The sequence below is a fragment of the Aegilops tauschii genome, chromosome 5 (genome assembly GCF_002575655.3).
Source record: "Aegilops tauschii subsp. strangulata cultivar AL8/78 chromosome 5, Aet v6.0, whole genome shotgun sequence".
NCBI classification, from domain to species: domain Eukaryota; kingdom Viridiplantae; phylum Streptophyta; class Magnoliopsida; order Poales; family Poaceae; genus Aegilops; species Aegilops tauschii.
This window is the reverse complement of record NC_053039.3, coordinates 504318663-504339275: the sequence shown is the minus strand read 5'-3', so window position 1 is coordinate 504339275 and position 20613 is coordinate 504318663. Positions and strand designations below refer to the sequence as shown.

The window sequence follows — 20613 nt, the reverse complement described above, 5'->3', positions numbered from 1 at the left end:
GTCTCGATGTGAGAAGAAGGAAGAGAGACAAGAGCTCAAGCTTGGGGATTCCCAAGGCACCCCAAGTAAATATTCAAGGAGACTCAAGCATCTAAGCTTGGGGATGCCCCGGAAGGCATCCCCTCTTTCTTCAACAAGTATCGGTATGTTTTCGGATTCGTTTCGTTCATGCGATATGTGCAATCTTGGAGCGTCTTTTGCATTTAGTTTTTTCTTTTACGCACCATGCTGGTATGAGATGGTCCTTGGTTGATTTATAGAATGCTCTTTGCACTTCACTTATATCTTTTGAGAATGGCTTTATAGAATGCTTCATGTGCTTCACTTATATCATTTGAAGCTTGGATTGCCTGTTTCTCTTTACATAGACAACCACCATTTGTATAATGCTCTTTTGCTTCACTTATATTTGTTAGAGCATGGGCATATCTTTTGTAGAAATAATTAAACTCTCGTGCTTCACTTATATCTATTTAGAGAGATGACAGGAACTGGTCATTCACATGGTTAGTCATAAAACCCTACATAAAACTTGTAGATCACTGAATATGATATGTTTGATTCCTTGCAATAGTTTTGCGATATAAAGGTGGTGATATTAGAGTCGTGCTAGTTGAGTAATTGTGAAATTGAGAAATACTTGTGTTGAGGTTTGCAAGTCCTGTAGCATGCACGTATGGTGAACCGTTATGTAACGAAGTTGGAGCATGAGGTGTTTATTGATTGTCTTCCTTATGAGTGGCGGTCGGGGACGAGCGATGGTCTTTTCCTACCAATCTATCCCCCTAGGAGCAGGCGCGTAGTACTTTGTTTCGATGACTAATAGATTTTTGCAATAAGTATGTGAGTTCTTTATGACTAATGTTGAGTCCATGGATTATACGCACTCTCACCCTTCCATCATTGCTAGCCTCTTTGGTACCGTACATTGCCCTTTCTCACCTCAAGAGTTGGTGCAAACTTCGCCAGTGCATCCAAACCCCGTGATACGATACGCTCTATCACACATAAACCTCCTTATATCTTCCTCAAAACAGCCACCATACCTACCTATTATGGCATTTCCATAGCCATTCCGAGATATATTGCCATGCAACTTCCATCATCATCATATACATGACTTGAGCATTTATTGTCATATTGCTTTGCATGATCGTAAGATAGCTAGCATGATGTTTTCATGGCTTGTCCGTTTTTTGATGTCATTGCTACGCTAGATCATTGCACATCCCGGTACACCGCCGGAGGCATTCATATAGAGTCATATCTTTGTTCTAGATATCGAGTTGTAATATTGAGTTGTCGGTAAATAAAAGTGTGATGATCATCATTATTAGAGCACTGCCCCAGTGAGGAAAGGATGATGGAGACTATGATTCCCCCACAAGTCGGGATGAGACTCCGGACGAAAAAAAGAGAAAGGCCAAAAAAAGAGAAGGCCCAAAAAAACAAAAAAATGAGAGAAAAAGAGAGAAGGGGCAATGTTACTATCCTTTTACCACACTTGTGCTTCAAAGTAGCACCATGTTCTTCATATAGAGAGTCTCTTGAGTTATCACTTTCATATACTAGTGGGAATTTTCATTATAGAACTTGGCTTGTATATTCCAACGATGGGCTTCCTCAAATGCCCTAGGTCTTCATGAGCAAGCAAGTTGGATGCACACCCACTTAGTTTCAGTTTGAGCTTTCATATACTTATAGCTCTAGTGCATCCGTTGCATGCCAATCCCTACTCCTCGCATTGACATCAATTGATGGGCATCTCCATAGCCCGTTGATTGGCCGCGTCGATGTGAGACTTTCTCCTTTTTTGTCTTCTCCACATAACCCCCATCATCATATTCTATTCCACCCATAGTGCTATGTCCATGGCTCACGCTCATGTATTGTGTGAAAGTTGAAAAGGTTTGAGAACGTCAAAAGTATGAAACAATTGCTTGGCTTGTCATCGGGGTGTGCATGATGTGAATATTTTGTGTGGTGAAGATGGAGCATAGCCAGATTATATGATTTTGTAGGGATGAGCTTTCTTTGGCTATGTTATTTCAGTAAGACATAATTGCTTGGTTGGTATGCTTGAAGTATTATTGTTTTTATGTCAAAGGATAGACTATTGCTTTGAATCACTCGTGTCTTAATATTCATGCCATGATTAGACATATGATCAAGATTATGCTAGGTAGCATTCCACATCAAAAATTATCTTTTTTATCATTTACCTACTCGAGGACGAGCAGGAATTAAGCTTGGGGATGCTGATACGTCTCCGTCGTATCTATAATTTTTTATTGTTCCATGCCAATATTATTCAACTTTCATATACTTTTTGGCAACTTTTTATACTATTTTTGGGACTAACATATTGATCCAGTGCCCAGTGCCAGTTCCTGTTTGTTGCATGTTTTATGTTTCACAGAATATCCATATCAAACGGAATCCAAACGGGATAAAAACGGACGGAGCTTATTTTTGGAATATTTGGAAAATTCCGGAAGAAAAATCCACGCGAGACGGTGCCCGAGGTGGCCACGAGGCAGGGGGGCGCCCCTGCCCCCCTGGGCGTGCCCCTGACCGTCGTTGGCCACCCATAAGGCGGTTGATGCCCTTCTTCGGCCGCAAGAAAGCTAATTTTTGGTAAAAAATCACGGCGAAGGTTTCAGTCCAATCGGAGTTACGGATCTCCATATATATACGTAATGGTGAAAGGGCGGCAGAGGAGAACGCAGAAACAGAGAGAAACAGAGAGAGACAGAGAGACAAATCCAATCTCGGAGGGGCTCTCGCCCCTCCCACGCCATGGAGGCCACGGACCAGAGGGGAAACCCTTCTCCCATCTAGGGAGGAGGTCAAGGAAGAAGAAGACGAAGGGGACCCCTCTCCCCTTCTCTTCCGGTGGTGCCGGAACGCTGCCGTGGCCATCATCATCACCGCAATCTTCACCAACAACTTCACCGCCATCATCACCAACTCTTCCCCCATCTATGCAGCGGTCTAACCTCTCTCTTACCCGCTGTAATCTCTACTTAAACATGGTGCTCAACGCTATATATTATTTCCCAATGATGTATGGCTATCCTATGATGCTTGAGTAGATCCGTTTTGTCCTATGGGTTATTTGATGATCAAGATTGGTTTGAGTTGCATGTTTTATTATTGGTGCTGTCCTATGGTGCTCTCCATGTCGCGCAAGCGTGAGGGATTCCCGCTGTAGGGTTTGCAATATGTTCATGATTTGCTTATGGTGGGTGGCGTGAGTGACAGAAGCACAGACCCGAGTAAGTAGGTTGTTTGCGTATGGGATAAAGGGGACTTGATACTTTAATGCTATGGTTGGGTTTTACCTTAATGATCTTTAGTAGTTGCGGATGCTTGCTAGAGTTCCAATCATAAGTGCATATGATCCAAGTAGAGAAAGTATGTTAGCTTATGCCTCTCCCTCAAATAAAATTGCAATAATGATTACCGGTCTAGTTATCGATTGCCTAGGGACAAATAACTTTCTCGTGACAACAAGCTCTTTACTAAAACTAACTTAGTTGTGTCTTTATCTAAACAGCCCCTAGCTTTTATTTACGCGCTCTTTATTTTCTTGCAAACCTATCCAACAACACCTACAAAGTACTTCTAGTTTCATACTTGTTCTAGGTAAAGCGAACGTCAAGCGTGCGTAGAGTTGTATCGGTGGTCGATAGAACTTGAGGGAATATTTGTTCTACCTTTAGCTCCACGTTGGGTTCGACACTCTTACTTATTGAAAACTGTTGCGATCCCCTATACTTGTGGGTTATCAGGCCACAAGGAAAAATAAATGCACAAAAATAAATTAGTGTTTTCTCTGTAACCTACGTTGTGAGTAAGTTGAGCGCAGTTACATAACGCATGCTGCATTGGGCCTCTGCTGGGCCTAAAAAAATCACCAACTCAATAAGTTGGGTTCTTCCTATTATCACTAAATATTACCACCTCGCACCCTTAGAACCAAAACAACCAATTTATATATGTCATGGAGTTACCTGTTATCGACCAACTCAATAAGTTAGCTTGGGAATCAATAAGTAGAGGATGAGGATGATGACGTGAGAAGAAGCTAAAGTAAGGAAGGAATATGATGTCCTGTGTGGGCTAATTAAGTGGGAATCAATAAGCTGCATAATTATTGCAGGTTGCACGATGTGCATATTCAGATTCAATAAGTGGTGTGTTGACAAAAGACTACATTCATGAATGCGAAGAAGCTCGCTGCCGGGTATTAGAGAAATTCTCCGAGGGAGAGAAGGAGGACAGTAGGGCGAGACAAACGAAAATAAGTAGATGCATGAGATAGCTAGCAATGTCTCCCGTTGCAATGCACGGGCATTTGTGCTAGTCATTTTATAGTCACTTTATATCAGTTTTTGGTACTAACCTATTGACATAGTGCCAAGTGCGAGTTGCTGTTTTTTGCATGTTTTTTACATCGCAGGAAATCAATACCGTCCAAACGCAACGAAACTTTTTGTGGATTTTTTTGGACCAGAAGACATCCAGTGGGCTGAAGAAGCACCTGGGGGTGCTCCGAGGGGAGCACAACCCACCAGGGCGCGCCTAGAGGCCCAGGCGCGCCCTGGTGGGTTGTGCCCACCCCGGTGCCCCCTGAACCGCCTCTTTGCTCTATAAATACCCCAATATTCCAGAAACCCTAGGGGAGTCGACGAAAATCAATTCCAGCCACCGCAAGTTCCAGAACCACCAGATCCAATCTAGACACCATCACGGAGGGGTGCATCATGTCCATTTGTGCCTCTCCGATGATGCGTGAGTAGTTCTTTGTAGACCTATGGGTCCATAGTTAGTAGCTAGATGGCTTCCTCTCTCTCGTTTGATTCTCAATACAATGGTCTCTTGGAGATCCATATGATGTAATTCTTTTTGCGGTGTGTGTGTTGGGATCCGATGAACTTTGAGTTTATGATCAGATCTATCTTCTTATCCATGAAAGTTATTTGAGTCTTCTTTGATCTCTTATATGCATGATTACTTATAGCCTCGTATTTCTTCTCCGATATTTGGGTTTTGTTTGCCAACTTGATCTATTTATCTTGCAATGGGAAGAGGTGCTTTGTGATGGGTTCGATCTTACGGTGCTTGATCCCAGTGATAGAAAGGGAACCATTCGCCTCCGCGATCAGATCGTAGAAACTTTATTTTCTTGTTACGATGATTCTCCACTTCACTCTGAAATTCTTTGAACTTTTCAAATGTTTCAGACTTATGTTTCATTAAGTTGATATACCCATATCTGCTCAAATCATCTGTGAAGGTCAGAAAATAAAGATACCTGCCGCGAGCCTCAACACTCATGGGACCGCATACATCGGTATGTATTATTTCCAATAAGTCATTGGCTCACTCCATTGTTCCGGAGAACGGAGTTTTAGTCATCTTGCCCATGAGGCATGGTTCACAAGTATCAAATGATTCATAATCAAGTGATTCCAAAAGTCCATCTGCATGGAGTTTCTTCATGCGCTTTGCACCAATATGACCTAAACGGCAGAGCCACAAGTATGTTGCACTATCATTATTAACTTTGCATCTTTTGGCATCAATATTATGAATATGTGTGTCACTACGATCGAGATTCAATAAACCATTAACAATGGGTGTATGACCATATAAGGTTTTATTCATGTAAACAGAACAACAATTATTCTCTGACTTAAATGAATAACCGTATTGCAATAAACATGATCAAATCATATTCATGCTCAACGCAAACACCAAATAATATTTATTTAGGTCCAACACTAATCCCGAAGGTAGAGGGAGTGTGCGATGGTGATCGTATCAACCTTGGAATCACTTCCAACACGCATCGTCACCTCGCCTTTAACTAGTCTATGTTTATTCTGCAAAACCTGTTTTGAGTTGCTAATCTTAGCAACTGAACCGGTATCAAATACCCATGGGCTACTACGAACACTAGCAAGGTACACATCAATAACATGTATATCGAATATACCTTTGTTCACTTTTCCATCCTTCTTATCCGCCAAGTATGTGGGGCAGTTCTGCTTCCAGTGACCGTTTCCTTTGCAGTACAGGTACTCAGTTTCAGGCTTGGGTCCAGCTTTGGGATTCTTCATAGGAGTGGCAACTTGCTTGCCATTCTTCTTGAAGTTCCCTTTCTTTCCCTTGCCCTTTTTCTTGAAACTAGTGGTCTTGTTAATCATCAACACTTGATGCTCTTTCTTGATTTCTACCTTCGCCGATTTCATCATTGCGAAGAGCTAGGGAATCATTTTCGTCATCCCTTCCATATTATAGTTCATCACAAAGTTCTAGTAGCTTGGTGATAGTGACTTGAGAACTCTGTCAATCATTATCTTATCTAGAAGATTAACTCCCACTTGATTCAAGTGATTGTAGTACCCAGACATTCTGAGCACATGCTCACTGGTTGAGATATTCTCCTCCATCTTGTAGGCAAAGTACTTGTCAGAGGTCTCGTACCTCTCGACATGGGCATGAGTCTGAAATACCGATTTCAGCTCTTGGAACATCTCATATGCTCTGTGGCGTTCAAAACGTTTTTGAAGTCCCGGTTCTAAGCCGTAAAGCATGGCGCACTAAACTATCAAGTACTCATCATATCGAGCTTGCCAAACGTTCATAACGTCTACATCTGCTCCTACAATAGGTATGTCACCTAGCGGTGCATCGAGGACATAATTCTTTTGTGCAGCAATGAGGATAATCCTCAAATCACGGACCCAGTCCGCATCATTGCTACTATCATCTTTCAACTTATTTTTCTCTAGGAACATATAAAAAATAAACGCGGAGCTACATCGCTAGTAATTGATCTACAACATAATTTGCAAATACTATCAGGACTAAGTTCATGATAAATTAAGTTCAATTAATAAAATTACTTAAGAACTCCCACTTAGATAGACATCCCTCAAGTCATTTAAATGATATGTGATCCAAATCAACTGTCCATGTCCGATCATCACGTGAGATGGAGTAGTCATCAATGGTGAACATCTCTATGTTGAACATATCTACTATATGATTCACGTTCAACCTTTCGGACTCCAGTGTTCTGAGGCCATGTCTGTACATGCTAGGCTCGTCAAGTTTAACCCAAGTATTCTGCATATGCAAAACTGTCTTGCAACCGTTGTATGTGAACGCTGAGTCTATCACACCAGATCATCACGTGGTGTCTCAACACGACGAACTATCGCAACGGAGCATACTCAGGGAGAACACTTATACCTTGAAATTTAGTTAAGGGATCATCTTATAATGCTACCGCCGTACTAAGCAAAATAAGATGCATAAAAGATAAACATCACATGCAATCAAAATATGTGACATGATATGGCCATCATCATCTTGTGCTTTTGATCTCCATCTCCAAAGCATCGTCATGATCTCCATTGTCACCGGCTCGACAACTTGATCTCCATCGTTGCGTCGTGGTCGTCTCGCCAACTATTGCTTCTACAACTATCATTAACGCATAGTGATAAAGTAAAGCAATTACATGGCGTTTGCATTTCATACAATAAAGAGACAACCATAAGGCTCCTGCCGGTTGCCGACAACTTTTATAAAACATGATCATCTCATACAATAACGTATATCACATCATGTATTGACCATATCACATCACAACATGCCCTGCAAAAACAAGTTAGGCGTCCTCTATTTTGTTGTTGCATGTTTTACGTGGCTGCTACGGGCTTCTAGCAAGAACCGTTCTTACCTACGCATCAAAACCACAACGGTGTTTCATCAAGTTTTTTGTTTTAACCTTCTTCAAGGACCGGCCGTAGTCAAACTCGATTCAACTAAAGTAGGAGAAACAGACACCCGCCAGCCACCTTTATGCAAAACTAGTTGCATGTCTGTCGGTGGAACCGGTCTCATGTACGTGGACATGTAAGGTTGGTCCGGACTGCTTCATCCCACAATACCGCTGAATCAAAATAAGATGTTGGTGGTAAGCAGTATGACTATCACCGCCCACAACTCTTTGTGTTCTACTCGTGCATATCATCTATGCATAGACCTGGCTCGGATGCCACTGTTGGGAAACATAGCATGCAATTTCAAAAAAAATCCTACGCTCACGCAAGATCTATCTTGGAGATGCATAGCAACGAGAAGGGGAGAGTGTGTCTACGTACCCTCGTAGACCGAAAGTGGAAGCGTTTGAAAATGCGGTTGATGTAGTCGAACTTCTTCTAGCTCCGACCAATCAAGCACCGAACATACGGCACCTCCGAGTCCTACACACGTTCAGCGCGATGACGCCCCTCGCCTTCTTGATCCAGCAAGGTGTCGAGGAAGTAGAGGAGTTCCATCAGCACAACGGCGTGGTGACGGTGATGGTGAAGCGTCATGTCTGTGATCTCATCCGGGACTACGAACAACATTCGGTCACAAAACCACATAACTCATATAATACTATATCGTCATCGAACGTTAAGCATGCGGACCCTACGGGTTCGAGAACTATGTAGACATGACCGAGACACCTCTTCGATCAATAACCAATAGCGGAACCTGGATGCCCATATCGGCTCCTACATATTCTACGAAGATCTTTATCGGTCGAACCGTTATGACAACACACGTAATTCCCTTTGTCCATCGGTATGTTACTTGCCTGAGATTTGATCGTCGGTATCTTCATACCTAGTTCAATCTCGTTACCGGCAACTCTCTTTACTCGTTCCGTAATACATCATCCTGTAACTAACTCATTAGTCACTTTGCTTGCAAGGTTTCTTATGATGTGTATTACCGAGAGGGCCCAGAGATACCTCTCCGATACTCGGAGTGACAAATCCTAATATCGATCTATGCCAACCCAACAAACACCTTCGGAGATACCTGTAGAGCATCTTTATAATCACCCACTTACGTTGTGACGTTTGATAGCACACAAGGTATTCCTCCGGTATCCGGGAGTTGCATAATCTCATAGTCGAAGGAATATGTATTTGACATGAAGAATGCAATAGCAATAAAACTGAACGATCATAATTCTAAGCTAATGGATGGGTCTTGTCCATCACATCATTCTCCTAATGATGTGATCCCGTTATCAAACGACAACTCATCTCCATGGTTAGGAAACCTTAACCATCTTTGATCAACGAGCTAGTCAAGTAGAGTCTCACTAGGGACACAGTGTTTTGTCTATGTATCCACACATGTATCAAGTTTCCGGTTAATACAGTTCTAGCATGAATAATAAACATTTATCATGATATAAGGAAATGTAAAATAAAAACTTTATTATTGCCTCTAGGGCATATTTCCTTCACTTAGGGTCCTCTCGGTGTGACGACATCCATCATTGTCTGGCCAGACATAGGTGACTTTGTCACGGGGATGCCAGAACATGACAACGAGAAAGAAGAGCAAAACCGGCAACAAGTAGACTGGTATAATGACCATGTGTATGACTCAAGAGGATACCGATATATCTCACCTCGGATTTTGTAAAGTATCGCAAAGCAAAGGGAACATCACATGATAACCAAAGGTTCACTCCAATATCATTCGTGTAATCATAGGGATCGATATGGATGTCCACGGTTCCGCTATCCGTCATTGAACGAAGGGGTTTCGTTCATGTCTATGATTTACCAAACCTACAGGGTCACAAGTTTAAGGTAATCACAATCTGCTGAGTGTTAGTAGGACAAGAGTATCGAGGGTTTATTTGTGAAATAGTTTTGTTAATATTTGGAATAGCTCCAAGAGGAACCGGAAGCGTTTCGGGGTCACCGGAAGGGTTTCAGAGTTTATCGGGAAATACCGGGTATTCCCGATAAATAATATATAGATGGGAGATGTTTTTGGTGATGTTAAATTATATATAAAAGGCCCTAGTAATTGTTAGAGGGCTTTTATAATTAATTAAATATTAACGCCTTAAAAGGCCTAGTGGTGGAATGCAACTTGGGCTACGTAGGCCCAAGTGGAGGAGCCCCCCTTCCTTGGAGGTGGGGGAATTGGAGTGGGGCCCCCTTGTCCGGCACTCCAAGGAGGCTTTCCCTCCTTGGTGGCTACCCTGGCTTCTCTCCCCCTCTAACCTATATATATAGTGGAGGTATTGTCCCTTTTCTTCATAGAAGTTTTAGTTGCCTCCTCTAGCACAATACCACTAGTTCTAATTGAGATAACTAGAGCTAGTTCTAGTTCCTCTAATCCTCATAATTAGAAGCCCTGAGTGGCTCTAATCTTCACCTCTAATTCTCCGACGGCGATTAGTTCTGGACGGCGAAGCGCTGCCGGATTGTGAAGACCGTACGCTTGCAAACTGTAGAGAGGTCGTGCTTTCAGTCTTCGGTTCGAGGGATTGTTCGAGGGCGGTTTGTGGGATCATTCATCTGCAGTACGAGGAACTCCAAGTATGATCTACACCGACTCGTTTGCTTACTCGATGTTGGTACTGGTCATGATCCAATCCCCTAATGCATCTTCGTATTGTTCCTGGGTGTTCGTAGGCCGAATTTTTTTGTTTTCTACTATGGTTCCCAACAGTAATAGACAAAGGCTTTGACTTGACGACAGTGCTTCGTCTGGGCTTTTGTGAGCAGGTGATGGAGGGGGCAGGGGAAATGTTGAGCAAAATTAAACTGAGCACAACTAAGGAACAGGGGGCATGAAAATAGAAATCCCTTAGCATATTAGCGTTGTCCTCATTTCAAAATTTATATAGTTTGACCAAGTTTATATAAAACAATATGAACATTTATAATAAGAAGTATATATTATGTGAAAATATATTCAATGATGAATCTAATGGTATTTATTTCGTATTGTAGATGTTAATTCTTCATAAACTTGGTCGAAGTTACAAAATTTGACTTGGAACAAAACTAATATGCAGAATAAAGAAATACTTAGGGAAGATTATCACCAATACCCATATAAGATTATCACCAAAGGTTGGAGAGGCAACAGAGCTTGTCGGCGATCCCTTGTTCCTGGTGGTAGAAGGGTCGGACCTTGTCCGCCTCTCTATGTTTTCTACGTGGCACTAAACATGAGGAAGAAGGGTTTGTACGGGAGGGCATGGGAAAGGTGTGCAGAATAGTGACAATTGGGTCCATCATCGGCAGCCGGCCCATACTCACCATTAGGCTAGGACTCACATGGAAAACCTAGAGGGGAGAATAGCACAAGGAAACCAATATTCAAAGAAAACATCATGAAAACCATGTTTCAAAGTCTTGAAAAGATCTAAAAAATACAGAATGATAAGAAGGTGATGTTTTATTGCCATGCAAAATTACAAGTTGAAACACATTACGAGATGTGAGCTATGAAAAAAAATCAGCAATGGCAAGAGATCATCACCCTCTTGACATCCCGTATTTTTTAGATTTTTTCGAAACTTGGAAACATCTTTTTCACGTGGCTTTCACCTATTTCCGCCGAACATTGGTTTCAATGTGATATTCAGAAGAAACTGCAACTCCATAAGTGTCCTTCTAATCCCGAGCTCAAATGAATGCTCCTGCATTGAATAGTACATTAAAAAGTTCATATTTGTCTTTAAAAATATTGCTTAGTTTTCTCCTCATGTGCAATTTTATGTGATGAAATCACATTCGTGGAGGTATGCGCAAAAAAATGATACATGTAGGGATGCAGGCGGGGCGGGCTGTTAGACAATACCGCATAAATATAGTGTTAATTTTAGGCAATTGATGAGCAAATTATGAACTAACTAGCGATTTTTGCAAGACTAAGCAGGATGCCGCTTGCACCCCTATTTACATGTATTTGGACCATTCAAGTTGTAAAAGAAAAAACAGAATTTATTTGTTGTAAAAAAATCAGATTTTTTGTGTTTTAACTGATTTTCTGATTTTTGCAGGGTACATTTAAGATCAAGAGCAGAAACTCCATGTCTTCGCAACTCTCCATTTATAGGGAGCTTAATATGAGTGCAAAGTTACTGAGGACGGGGGCATTGGAGGACTTTTTTCAAATGATTCAAAAATGATTTTTCAAGTTAAAAAAGATTAAAAAATATGTCAACAACATATTCGAGATGGATTTGTAAAAATTCATGCAAAAAAATTATGATTTGCAAGCTGCAAAAAAAAAATCACGGCCCAAAACGACAACAAAAAATGGCCCATTTTCATGTATTTATAAAAAACAATTGTCTACGCCACGTATGAAAATACTCTCTCTGTAAACAAATATACATAGTGATCTAAAATGTCTTATATTTGTTTTCAGAGGGAATATATTATTACGAAATTTTCCTTGAAAGGGATATATATATGTGTGTGTTTATGCACATACATTTTTTTATACTTTTTGCTATGTGGAAATACGTATTCTTTTCAAGTCCTCCGCAGTCCCCGTCCTCCGTTCCCACTTTTGGGCCTAGTATTTCCTTGGCAACTCTCCATTTACAGGGAGATTAATATTTCCTTTGAAACACAGTCTGAGATATATCCAAATCAAGTTTCCTCAAAAAAGATATCCAAATTAAGAATTGCGATCAAGCCACGCATGTTCGCCGCATCACAGCGCGCCACCGGAAAAAGCGCGCACAAGCCATCGACGGTTCGGTTCGGTGGATGGATCGGCGTGGAGCAACAGAAGGTTGAAGTGTTTGTAAATGCAGGACGCCCCCCACTCCTTAATCACGCGGCCACCGCCTGTCTCTCTCCGACACCGCAGCAGCACAGTACGACGTTCATCTCAGCGCCCCTCACTTGCCCACCTTAACACAGTAAAATTCATGCACATTTTCTCAAGCGACGGTAGGTGACCATGCTTTCCGCTGCATTTGCCCGGTTAAGCCGTAGCACGTGATGGCAACGCAACAGGCCGGCAAGGCAAAGTCAAATTATTGGGACGTACGCGTACGACGTGCGTGTCACTTCCATGCAGGCGTCCACATCGGCCATGGATGGACGGATCATCATGGACGCGATTGTTCCCGTTTACTAGAGCTCGATCGAAGCCCGGCCGACCGGCGCCCAATAAAGTCTGCAGCGACGTACGTACGTACATACGCGGCAACGGCTTTTCCTTTTCGGAGCCGGCGGGCGAAAGATCCCAATAATTGCCCACCCAGCTAGCTAGTAGCTCTCTGGCCGCTGCGGCGAGCGAGCGAGCGAGGCAGCGGCAGTGCAGCGCAGGCAGGGGGAAGAGATGATGGAGATGAAACTGCAGGCATGCACAGGCTGATTCAGGTAGTACAGTGACGAGCTTAGTTTATTGCCTCAAGGAATGTGGCACCAGAGCAAGTAGAGGCATCGATGCCCTGAATTTTTTGTTTGGCATCCGCTGGGCAACATAGGGCACCGGTGCCAAATATATAAAAGGTGAATTTGGCATTGGTTTTGGCCTACATAGTGGAAGGCCTAAATGGCCTTCTTTTCTTGACGTTTGCGCTTTTGCATATACATCACCTGTTGGAGCAACCTTTTTAGCACAAGGTGATGTAAACAGCCATTTTTCATGTGGTCTTGCATGATGAAAAAATACATCGCCCACAGCGGTGTTGCAAATATACAGCAGTGGGAGGTGATTTTTTGTGCGTAATGAAAAAATTTGCATCATTGAATGCAGATACATTACTTGCTGGACACCTTTTTTGGCTTTTTTGGGCGCGACATCGTTTTTACATCATCCATTGGAGATGCTTTGGCTCATAGATTCGTGTAGATGACATAGGATTCACATTATGTGTAGCTGAATCCGATGGTGGAGTTTATAGTTTTTGATAATTCGTCCTCGAGTTGGAGCTCCGACTCTATAGTTAAATGTTGGGCGTAGAAGAATATGCGGTAATATTAATGGTCGCTGAATGGTAGCATCCGTCGGATAGAAGAGGAAGCGTCCATGGTCGAGGATTATTCATCAGATATTTTATCAGAACAGAATCAGAGGCTAGGACAGGCTGACGCAAGACTACGTTATGTGGAGTTGTACCTTCTCGCCAGGCGTGTTCCGAAAACACTTTTGCATGACCAAACAGTTGTTCCATTGAATTGCCGATGATGTGGAAGCTGCTGAAATTTCCTCCAACAACGGAGAAATGCCACTGAACCTTTCTTCCAACAATGGATAAATGTCATCAGCCTCTTGGGGTTTTCCATTTTTCAGAAGGTGACTGCAGCACTTCCAATGCTTGCATATGGCTCTCCTGCAAATTTGATGGATGACACTCTTCAAATGGCCGAAGATACAATCGGAAAGTGCACAAAAGTTTTCGCTAATACTGTGGTGAAGGTTTATGAAGAGCAGTATATCGAGCACCCAATGCTCATGACACACGACCAGGCTTCTAGCGACGCATGAAGCAAAAGACTGGAATGCGATGCTAGAGAGTGTTTTAGTGGATGCACTGGAAGTGAAATAATTGCCCTGCAGCTTGACACAACCAATTCATCGGGCATTGCAAGGATCCAACCATAATTTTGCAAGTTGTTGCCTCTGAACATCTGTGAATTTGGCATTGCTACTTTGGGTTGCCTGGATATCACAATGAAGTCAATGTCTTGTAGAGATCTGATATGTTTGCAAGGCTAGCTGTTGGTACTTCTCCATCTTACAACTTCATGGTGAATGTCTGTCAGTATAACCAGGGCTAATGTCTAGCAGATGGCATGTATCCATCTTGGTCAATATTTGTGAAGATAATTTCTAAGCCTGAGAGCAGGAGACATAAACATTTCGCCAAGGCCGAAGAAGCTTAGAGGAAAGACATTGAGAGGGAGTGTTGCAATCAATGTTTGCAATTTTCAAGGGTCTGCTCGTTTCTGGAACAAGTATGTCTTAAGAAATATCATAACATGTTGTATTATTCTACACAACATGACCAATAAAGGACAAGAGGGAAATGCTATGAACCTAATGGCACACCAGACAGGTCTCGCGGGCACATAGTGCGCATTCAAACATTTCTTGAGGCGTACTGAAAGAATGAAGTCTGAGCATCTCATCATCTGTTGAAGGAGGATCTCATTGATCATCATTAATAACTAGCTCGGAGATAGTGCCCTAATTTTATTTATTTGAACTTGAACATTTTATTTTATCAGATTATTGGTTATACTCAGATAAATGGTTAGATCCAAAAATACTAGAAAGAACATATGAAGCAATGACAAATGGATCCTACTTGCAGGAAAATACTAAGGCCGTACATATGACAACTCTATGTTTACGCATAGCCACCACAACCTTCATATCCATATGAACGCGCTCTATATCTCATACGACGACCACATATTAGAGCTGCTAGTATCATTAGAGCATCTACAACCGAGCGCCTCAAACCCCTCTGAAACGACCGGGCGGATGGCCGGGTAAGCGACCGGTCAAAGAAAAAGCGACTAAGACGGGCGTCTCAAACCGGTCTCAAACACCGTACTGATCGGCATCCCTCATATCCATCCCAAATCTGGGACGGATATGGGGCGACTCGGCGCGTCCCCAAGTCGGACCTGACAGCCCAACCCCAACAAAAATTGCACCAAATCCGCCCTCCGACCTGCCTGATTTCACTTGCTCCTCTCCTCTCTTCTTTCTCCTTCGTATCGACGTCTCCTAGCTCCACCGCCACCCTTGCGCCGGACTGCACACCTTGCCCCCTATGTGTTCGACACAATGTCTGACCAGGTTTTTGGCGACTTTTTCTAGGTAGGACGATGCATGGATTCCGAAATGATAGACGTGCATGTGTTTGATATTTTGAAATATAGGAATTGCGATCGCAAACGGCTAAATTTGAGGCCCGTCCGGTCGGACGTATAGGGACCTGGGATTTACCTACCTTGGCTGCATATGCTTTTACTCCTCGCGACGTGGCATCTTCGTTACACGCCAAACCAAACAGTGAAACAGGTCCAGTGTCCGTACTATTTGTAACTAATAATGGTTCTCTTCTCCCGAACAGCACCGGTGACAGCGATCCAAACTGTAGACGTCGTGGTCATGCTCCCCGACGAGGCCCAGATTTGCCCGAAGCCTTCTTGGTGTTAAAATACTGGACGCCATACGCATGTGGGAACGGGGGGCACGGCGACACATCCCTTGCAAAGAGGCGCCTCGTATCTCCAACAAACTTTATCGATGCGGGCTGACAAATAACAAACCCTAATCTTCTAGTACTACTACTCCATGTGAGGCCACAGGCAGGGGGTATCGGCATCGTGTTTTGCTACGAGTGGTAGTAGCCACTTATCAGCCTGCCACTGGCTGATGTCGGACACCTGTCGGTCTCTCAGCACTGAATATCTTATTACTGCCATTTCACGTCTCCAGGTTCAAGTTGGTTTGGTTCCACATTTCGATCGATATATCCGGTGCAGACACGGCGACACGGCGAAGCCGGTAGCCTGAGACATTCTGCAGGCGGAGCCACCGTAAACGCACGCCAAAAACACGGAGATTCATCAGCAGGCAGGCAGGCAGGCATCGTGGCAGGCCACTGCGGCCCGGCGTTATGGGCCATGGACCATGCCTAGTGCTTCACCATCCACGACTGCGCGCCACTGTGCGCACATCATCATCGGCAGCCGCCAGGCATGACAAGGTGGCCGAACAGTGCCAGGCTTGTCGTATCCTTACCGGTAAACGTCCACATGGCAGCTACACCCCCCTGTTCGAACGGTACAGACGTACTTCTCCTTCTACTACTACGATGCACCGGCCTCCGAGCGGGACACGTCGCTGCTGCTAGCATCGCACGCAACGCAACGCAGCACAGGCTTGATCAATCAATCATCTAAAGCGGCGACACAGTAGGTATAATTCCTTCTAGACGGCCAGCCAGCTACAGTAACGTACATAGATGACGCGACGCAAAGACAAGATGACACTCCATCCGTTCCAAAATAAGTGTGTCAACTCTAATACGTACTCCCTCCGTTTTAAAATAGATGACTCAACTTTGTACTAACTTAGTATAAAGTTGAGTCATTTATTTTGGAACGGAGGGAGTATAACTTTAGGGAGTATGATGGTGGAGATACGGGACCGAAAGATAGAGGGGAAAATTAAAAGGCAAATCATGCAGATACAGGGGGGAATTAAAGGGCCAGGGACACAGGGCAGCTTTAGGAAGGGTGTCACGTTCAGCGCCGCATGATGCAGATGCAGGTGCAGGTGCAGGTGCAGCAAACCAAACGGAGCGACGTGTTGCTGCTGTCCTGGCTGAAAAGGAGAGCTGCGCTGGTTGGGCCGTTGATAGGGCGCGTGCGAGTGATGTGATGTGAGCCTCCGATCGATCTTGCGACGCACGACCAAAGGCAGAGTCGTCGATCCTCATGCCTGCGCTGGCTAGTCATCTGCGAGCAAGCTCGGGTGGGACTGTCGTCTGAGGCAATGGGACGTGGAGCGCCGGAGACTATCGGGGGAAGAGATGGTCACGTCGCGGTGGGTTTGGTTTGGTTTGGTTGTTCCGGACGCGATGGAGGAAGCAGGGGAAGATGAAGACACGCCAGAGAAAAGCGTGCGCAAACAAACCTGCTTCCGCGTTCGCGGGACATTACCGTATGCAGCTGTGGTGATCCAACGTCACGTGATAAACGTGCCCGAGCCCTCACTCTCGCCGACGTCGATGTTACCCTAGAAATGCACGCGAAAACGGATTTTGACGCGGAGGCAACGCCATGCTTCACTGTCCATGTGAAAGTGAAACTGAAGCTGAAAGATTGTATGTATATTCATATAGCATCAGTTTTATATGGCGCTTTATACATACATATATCAGTTTTACACGACCCTAGTTTTCTCCAAGGACGCCGTCGCAGGGCCATCCTAAATTCTGCATCAGTGAACCATGGCCGACTAGATATATCCTCAGCAGTCTGCATCCAAGTGTGCATGAAACCTGGACCTGCTATATTCCGGTTCCCTCGAGACAGGGTGCGCTCGTCGAGACAGAACGCCACGGGGAACCTCCGGCAAGGGTGCTATCCTACTAGCTCTGCACGGCAAAGTTACTTGGAACGTCATTTCAACTGCATGTTGTTACAGGAAAAGCTAACATGTTTATGGATGTTTTACAAGGGGACTAGTGTGTTCATCGAGCGCATACCTTACATACAAGAAAACTATGCACGGAAGCTTAGTTATTGCCGTTTTTCCTGCTCCAAGATAGGTAAGCAGCATCGCCATGTGGCCTGCAAATTCATCAGTTATGAGAAAAACATCTAGCCAGTAAGAAAGCAATCATCATTACAGTTATGTGCAGTGTTAGGCTGTTATAGAAACAGAAAACCAAAGCCTAGTACTAGTATTTATCGCCTTGAGACAACATGCTCTAAGAGACATGTGGACGAAGTAGAAGATGGTCACACGGGATATAACTCCAAACATTCACCTTATCGATTACCTTGGGATTTTCACATGGATCAGAGCAAAGAGAATGCACAAGAAAATGCTCGAGGAACCGGTGATAAGGTATGCATATCCAAGAAAGTCATTCTTGCCGCCTAGCCAGGTTGACGTTGTAAGAACCAGGCTTTTCTTTCCACCAAAACTGTAGGTATTGTAATTGTTTGTTATGTGCATGGTAATGGTTTCATCAGCTTGTATATCCTCTTCAATGACACCATACAGCTTTCGGAACTGGGGAAGAGCAGCTGCGCGCATCCACACAATAAGATCTTCCTGATTGCTTAGCTGGCAAAAGGACACAAGTTGTTCATTAAGTGAAAATGTAGACTATTGCATGAGCAACCAACAACAGTCTAGATATAGAAGTACTCACTGGTATATCAGGGTCAAGTTTTCCTCCTCCAATCAAGGATCCATTCTGAAAGTTGAAAGGATAGACATCCTTGCCATACTTATGTTCCCGATCACTTCTCCATGAAATGTTTTTCCTATCAACCATCAATCCCATGGACCCACGGGTAAAATCATAAGTATCATTGAACAAGCTCCAGGCAATCAATCCACAGGGAACAACTGGAAGGCCGTTGCTCCTTTCTATCGGACTGCATGAGCTATCAGTGTATTGGAGCCCATGGCGTAGTTGCTTATCGCTTCTACTTTTGATATACCTGTTCAGCATTTACAGATTCACTTTGTTTAGCAAGAGAGGACATAGTGCTTCTTCTTCTAAGACGCTGACCAGTAAATTAAAGTTGTATAATTACCTACGATGATTCTGGTAGAAGTTGTCGAGTTCGTAATACACATAAATTGGAGCTTTCATATGGTATTGAACCTGTAAATATACACTTTCAAGTCTCAATATTTTTCTGAAGAATTAACATATAAGTAAATACAAATATTACAAAGATAGGACAAGAAAACTGTATTATGTGCCTGATGTAATCTCAAAGTCCCAAACTGAACTCAATCAGTTATACAAAGAAATTATAGTCCAGCCTGTAGTCAGATGACAAGTAAATAGGAGAAATAAGGTCTGACTAGATCTGATAAGAAGCTACCTTCACTTTCTGAATACATTTCTTTGAAATCGAGCTGTCTTTGATATAAGCCTGCTTATTGCTTCTGTAAGCATCAGGTACACAATCAATATCATAACGGTGAACTATTTCTGCAACCTGCACACCCAGAGCAGGAGTGCACATTTAGTATGACAACCAAACTAATGCCAATTCAGCATCCATCAGACAGAAAAGAAATCAATTATTACTCTGTTTGAAGCTTGCAGACAAATTAGCCCAACCGGTACAAAAATAATCCCAATTATCAAGAAAATGGCTATCACCTGCAACAACGGAAGTAATGCCATATAAGGTAGGAGTACTATGCAAATACTTAATGCCATATGTAAAAACCTATATTTAGTGTCAGCGCCAGCTTACGTATCCTGGTGTCATTGCCGGTTTCCAAGCTGGAAGATCCTGCTGGGTGAATTTATAGAATACTGCAAAACCGACATGATCAACCTAGATAGCATCAGGAGGGAAGAAACTTATAGTCTGTAAGTGCGTAAACGACGTTCACTGTCCTACTGTGCAAGAAACAATTTCAGTAAGGCTGAAACAACGAAGCTTGCTGATAGCGCATCGACATTTGCATTTTCCTTGATCTAGATGATGTTGTGGATGACTTATTTCCTCACTGGATTAACCCTATGCGAAATGGCCTCTGGATGCAACACACTAACATAGCATGCCCACACCTAAGATCACCAAAGTCAAAGCGACCACCTTATAAAACACACTAACACGTAGATAGAGGTAAATCCATATATAGCAGCTAAGAGGCATTTATCGCACAAATTTCTCGAGATCGCAGACAGCTACCAACCCTAGCACACGGAGCCACCTAGTCACGCAGACGGATGCGCTACACAGCTCATCAGCGGCCGAATCGAAGCGCGCGGCGTGGTCAAAACCTGGCTCACCTCCCGATCTCGCCGGGCGCCCTCCGCGCGGGGCGGAGCCTGCGGACGCCGAGCTGCCCGCCTCGTCCATCACGGCCGCGAGCTCGACGCGAGAGCCCCTTCCGCTCGCCGGAGTCCGTACTTCGCAGGGGCGACAGATCGGGGGAGAGGAGCCGGAGAAGAAGCAGAAGGGCAGGTGGGAGAGCCCATGGGTCAGGTCAGCACGAAGAGAGAGTGACGAGGATACGGGCCTG

At 43.7% G+C, this 20613-nt stretch overlaps 1 protein-coding gene across 2 annotated transcripts; it reads right to left on the bottom strand.

The window, feature by feature from the left end:
* Positions 1-17692: 17692 nt before the first annotated feature.
* On the bottom strand, positions 17693-20588 carry LOC109732563 (putative ALA-interacting subunit 2). Of its 2 annotated transcripts, none has more exons than XR_006664616.2 (9): positions 20381-20588; positions 19836-19897; positions 19664-19738; positions 19455-19571; positions 19158-19228; positions 18767-19061; positions 18377-18678; positions 18092-18176; positions 17693-17980 (listed from the first exon to the last, which is right to left on the bottom strand). XR_006664616.2 is itself a non-coding variant. In XM_020291738.4 (9 exons), the coding sequence occupies exons 1-8, from the start codon at positions 20448-20450 to the stop codon at positions 18122-18124; spliced, it is 1035 nt and encodes a 344-aa protein (XP_020147327.1). In that variant the 5' UTR covers positions 20451-20588; the 3' UTR covers positions 17693-17980; positions 18092-18121. The 2 variants fall into 2 exon arrangements, 1 of the variants encoding a protein (XP_020147327.1); XM_020291738.4 differs by having other exon boundaries at positions 18389-18678.
* Positions 20589-20613: the final 25 nt, after the last annotated feature.

Excerpts from the sequence above, each read along its gene's own strand:
- LOC109732563 (XM_020291738.4), bottom strand. The coding sequence starts at position 20,450 with ATGGACGAGGCGGGCAGCTCGGCGTCCGCAGGCTCCGCCCCGCGCGGA. Across the intron at positions 19,898-20,380 it reads GCGCCCGGCGAGATCGGGAG|TATTCTATAAATTCACCCAG; the intron begins GTGAGCCAGGTT and ends TCGGTTTTGCAG. Across the intron at positions 19,229-19,454 it reads AATGTATTCAGAAAGTGAAG|GTTCAATACCATATGAAAGC; the intron begins GTAGCTTCTTAT and ends GTATATTTACAG.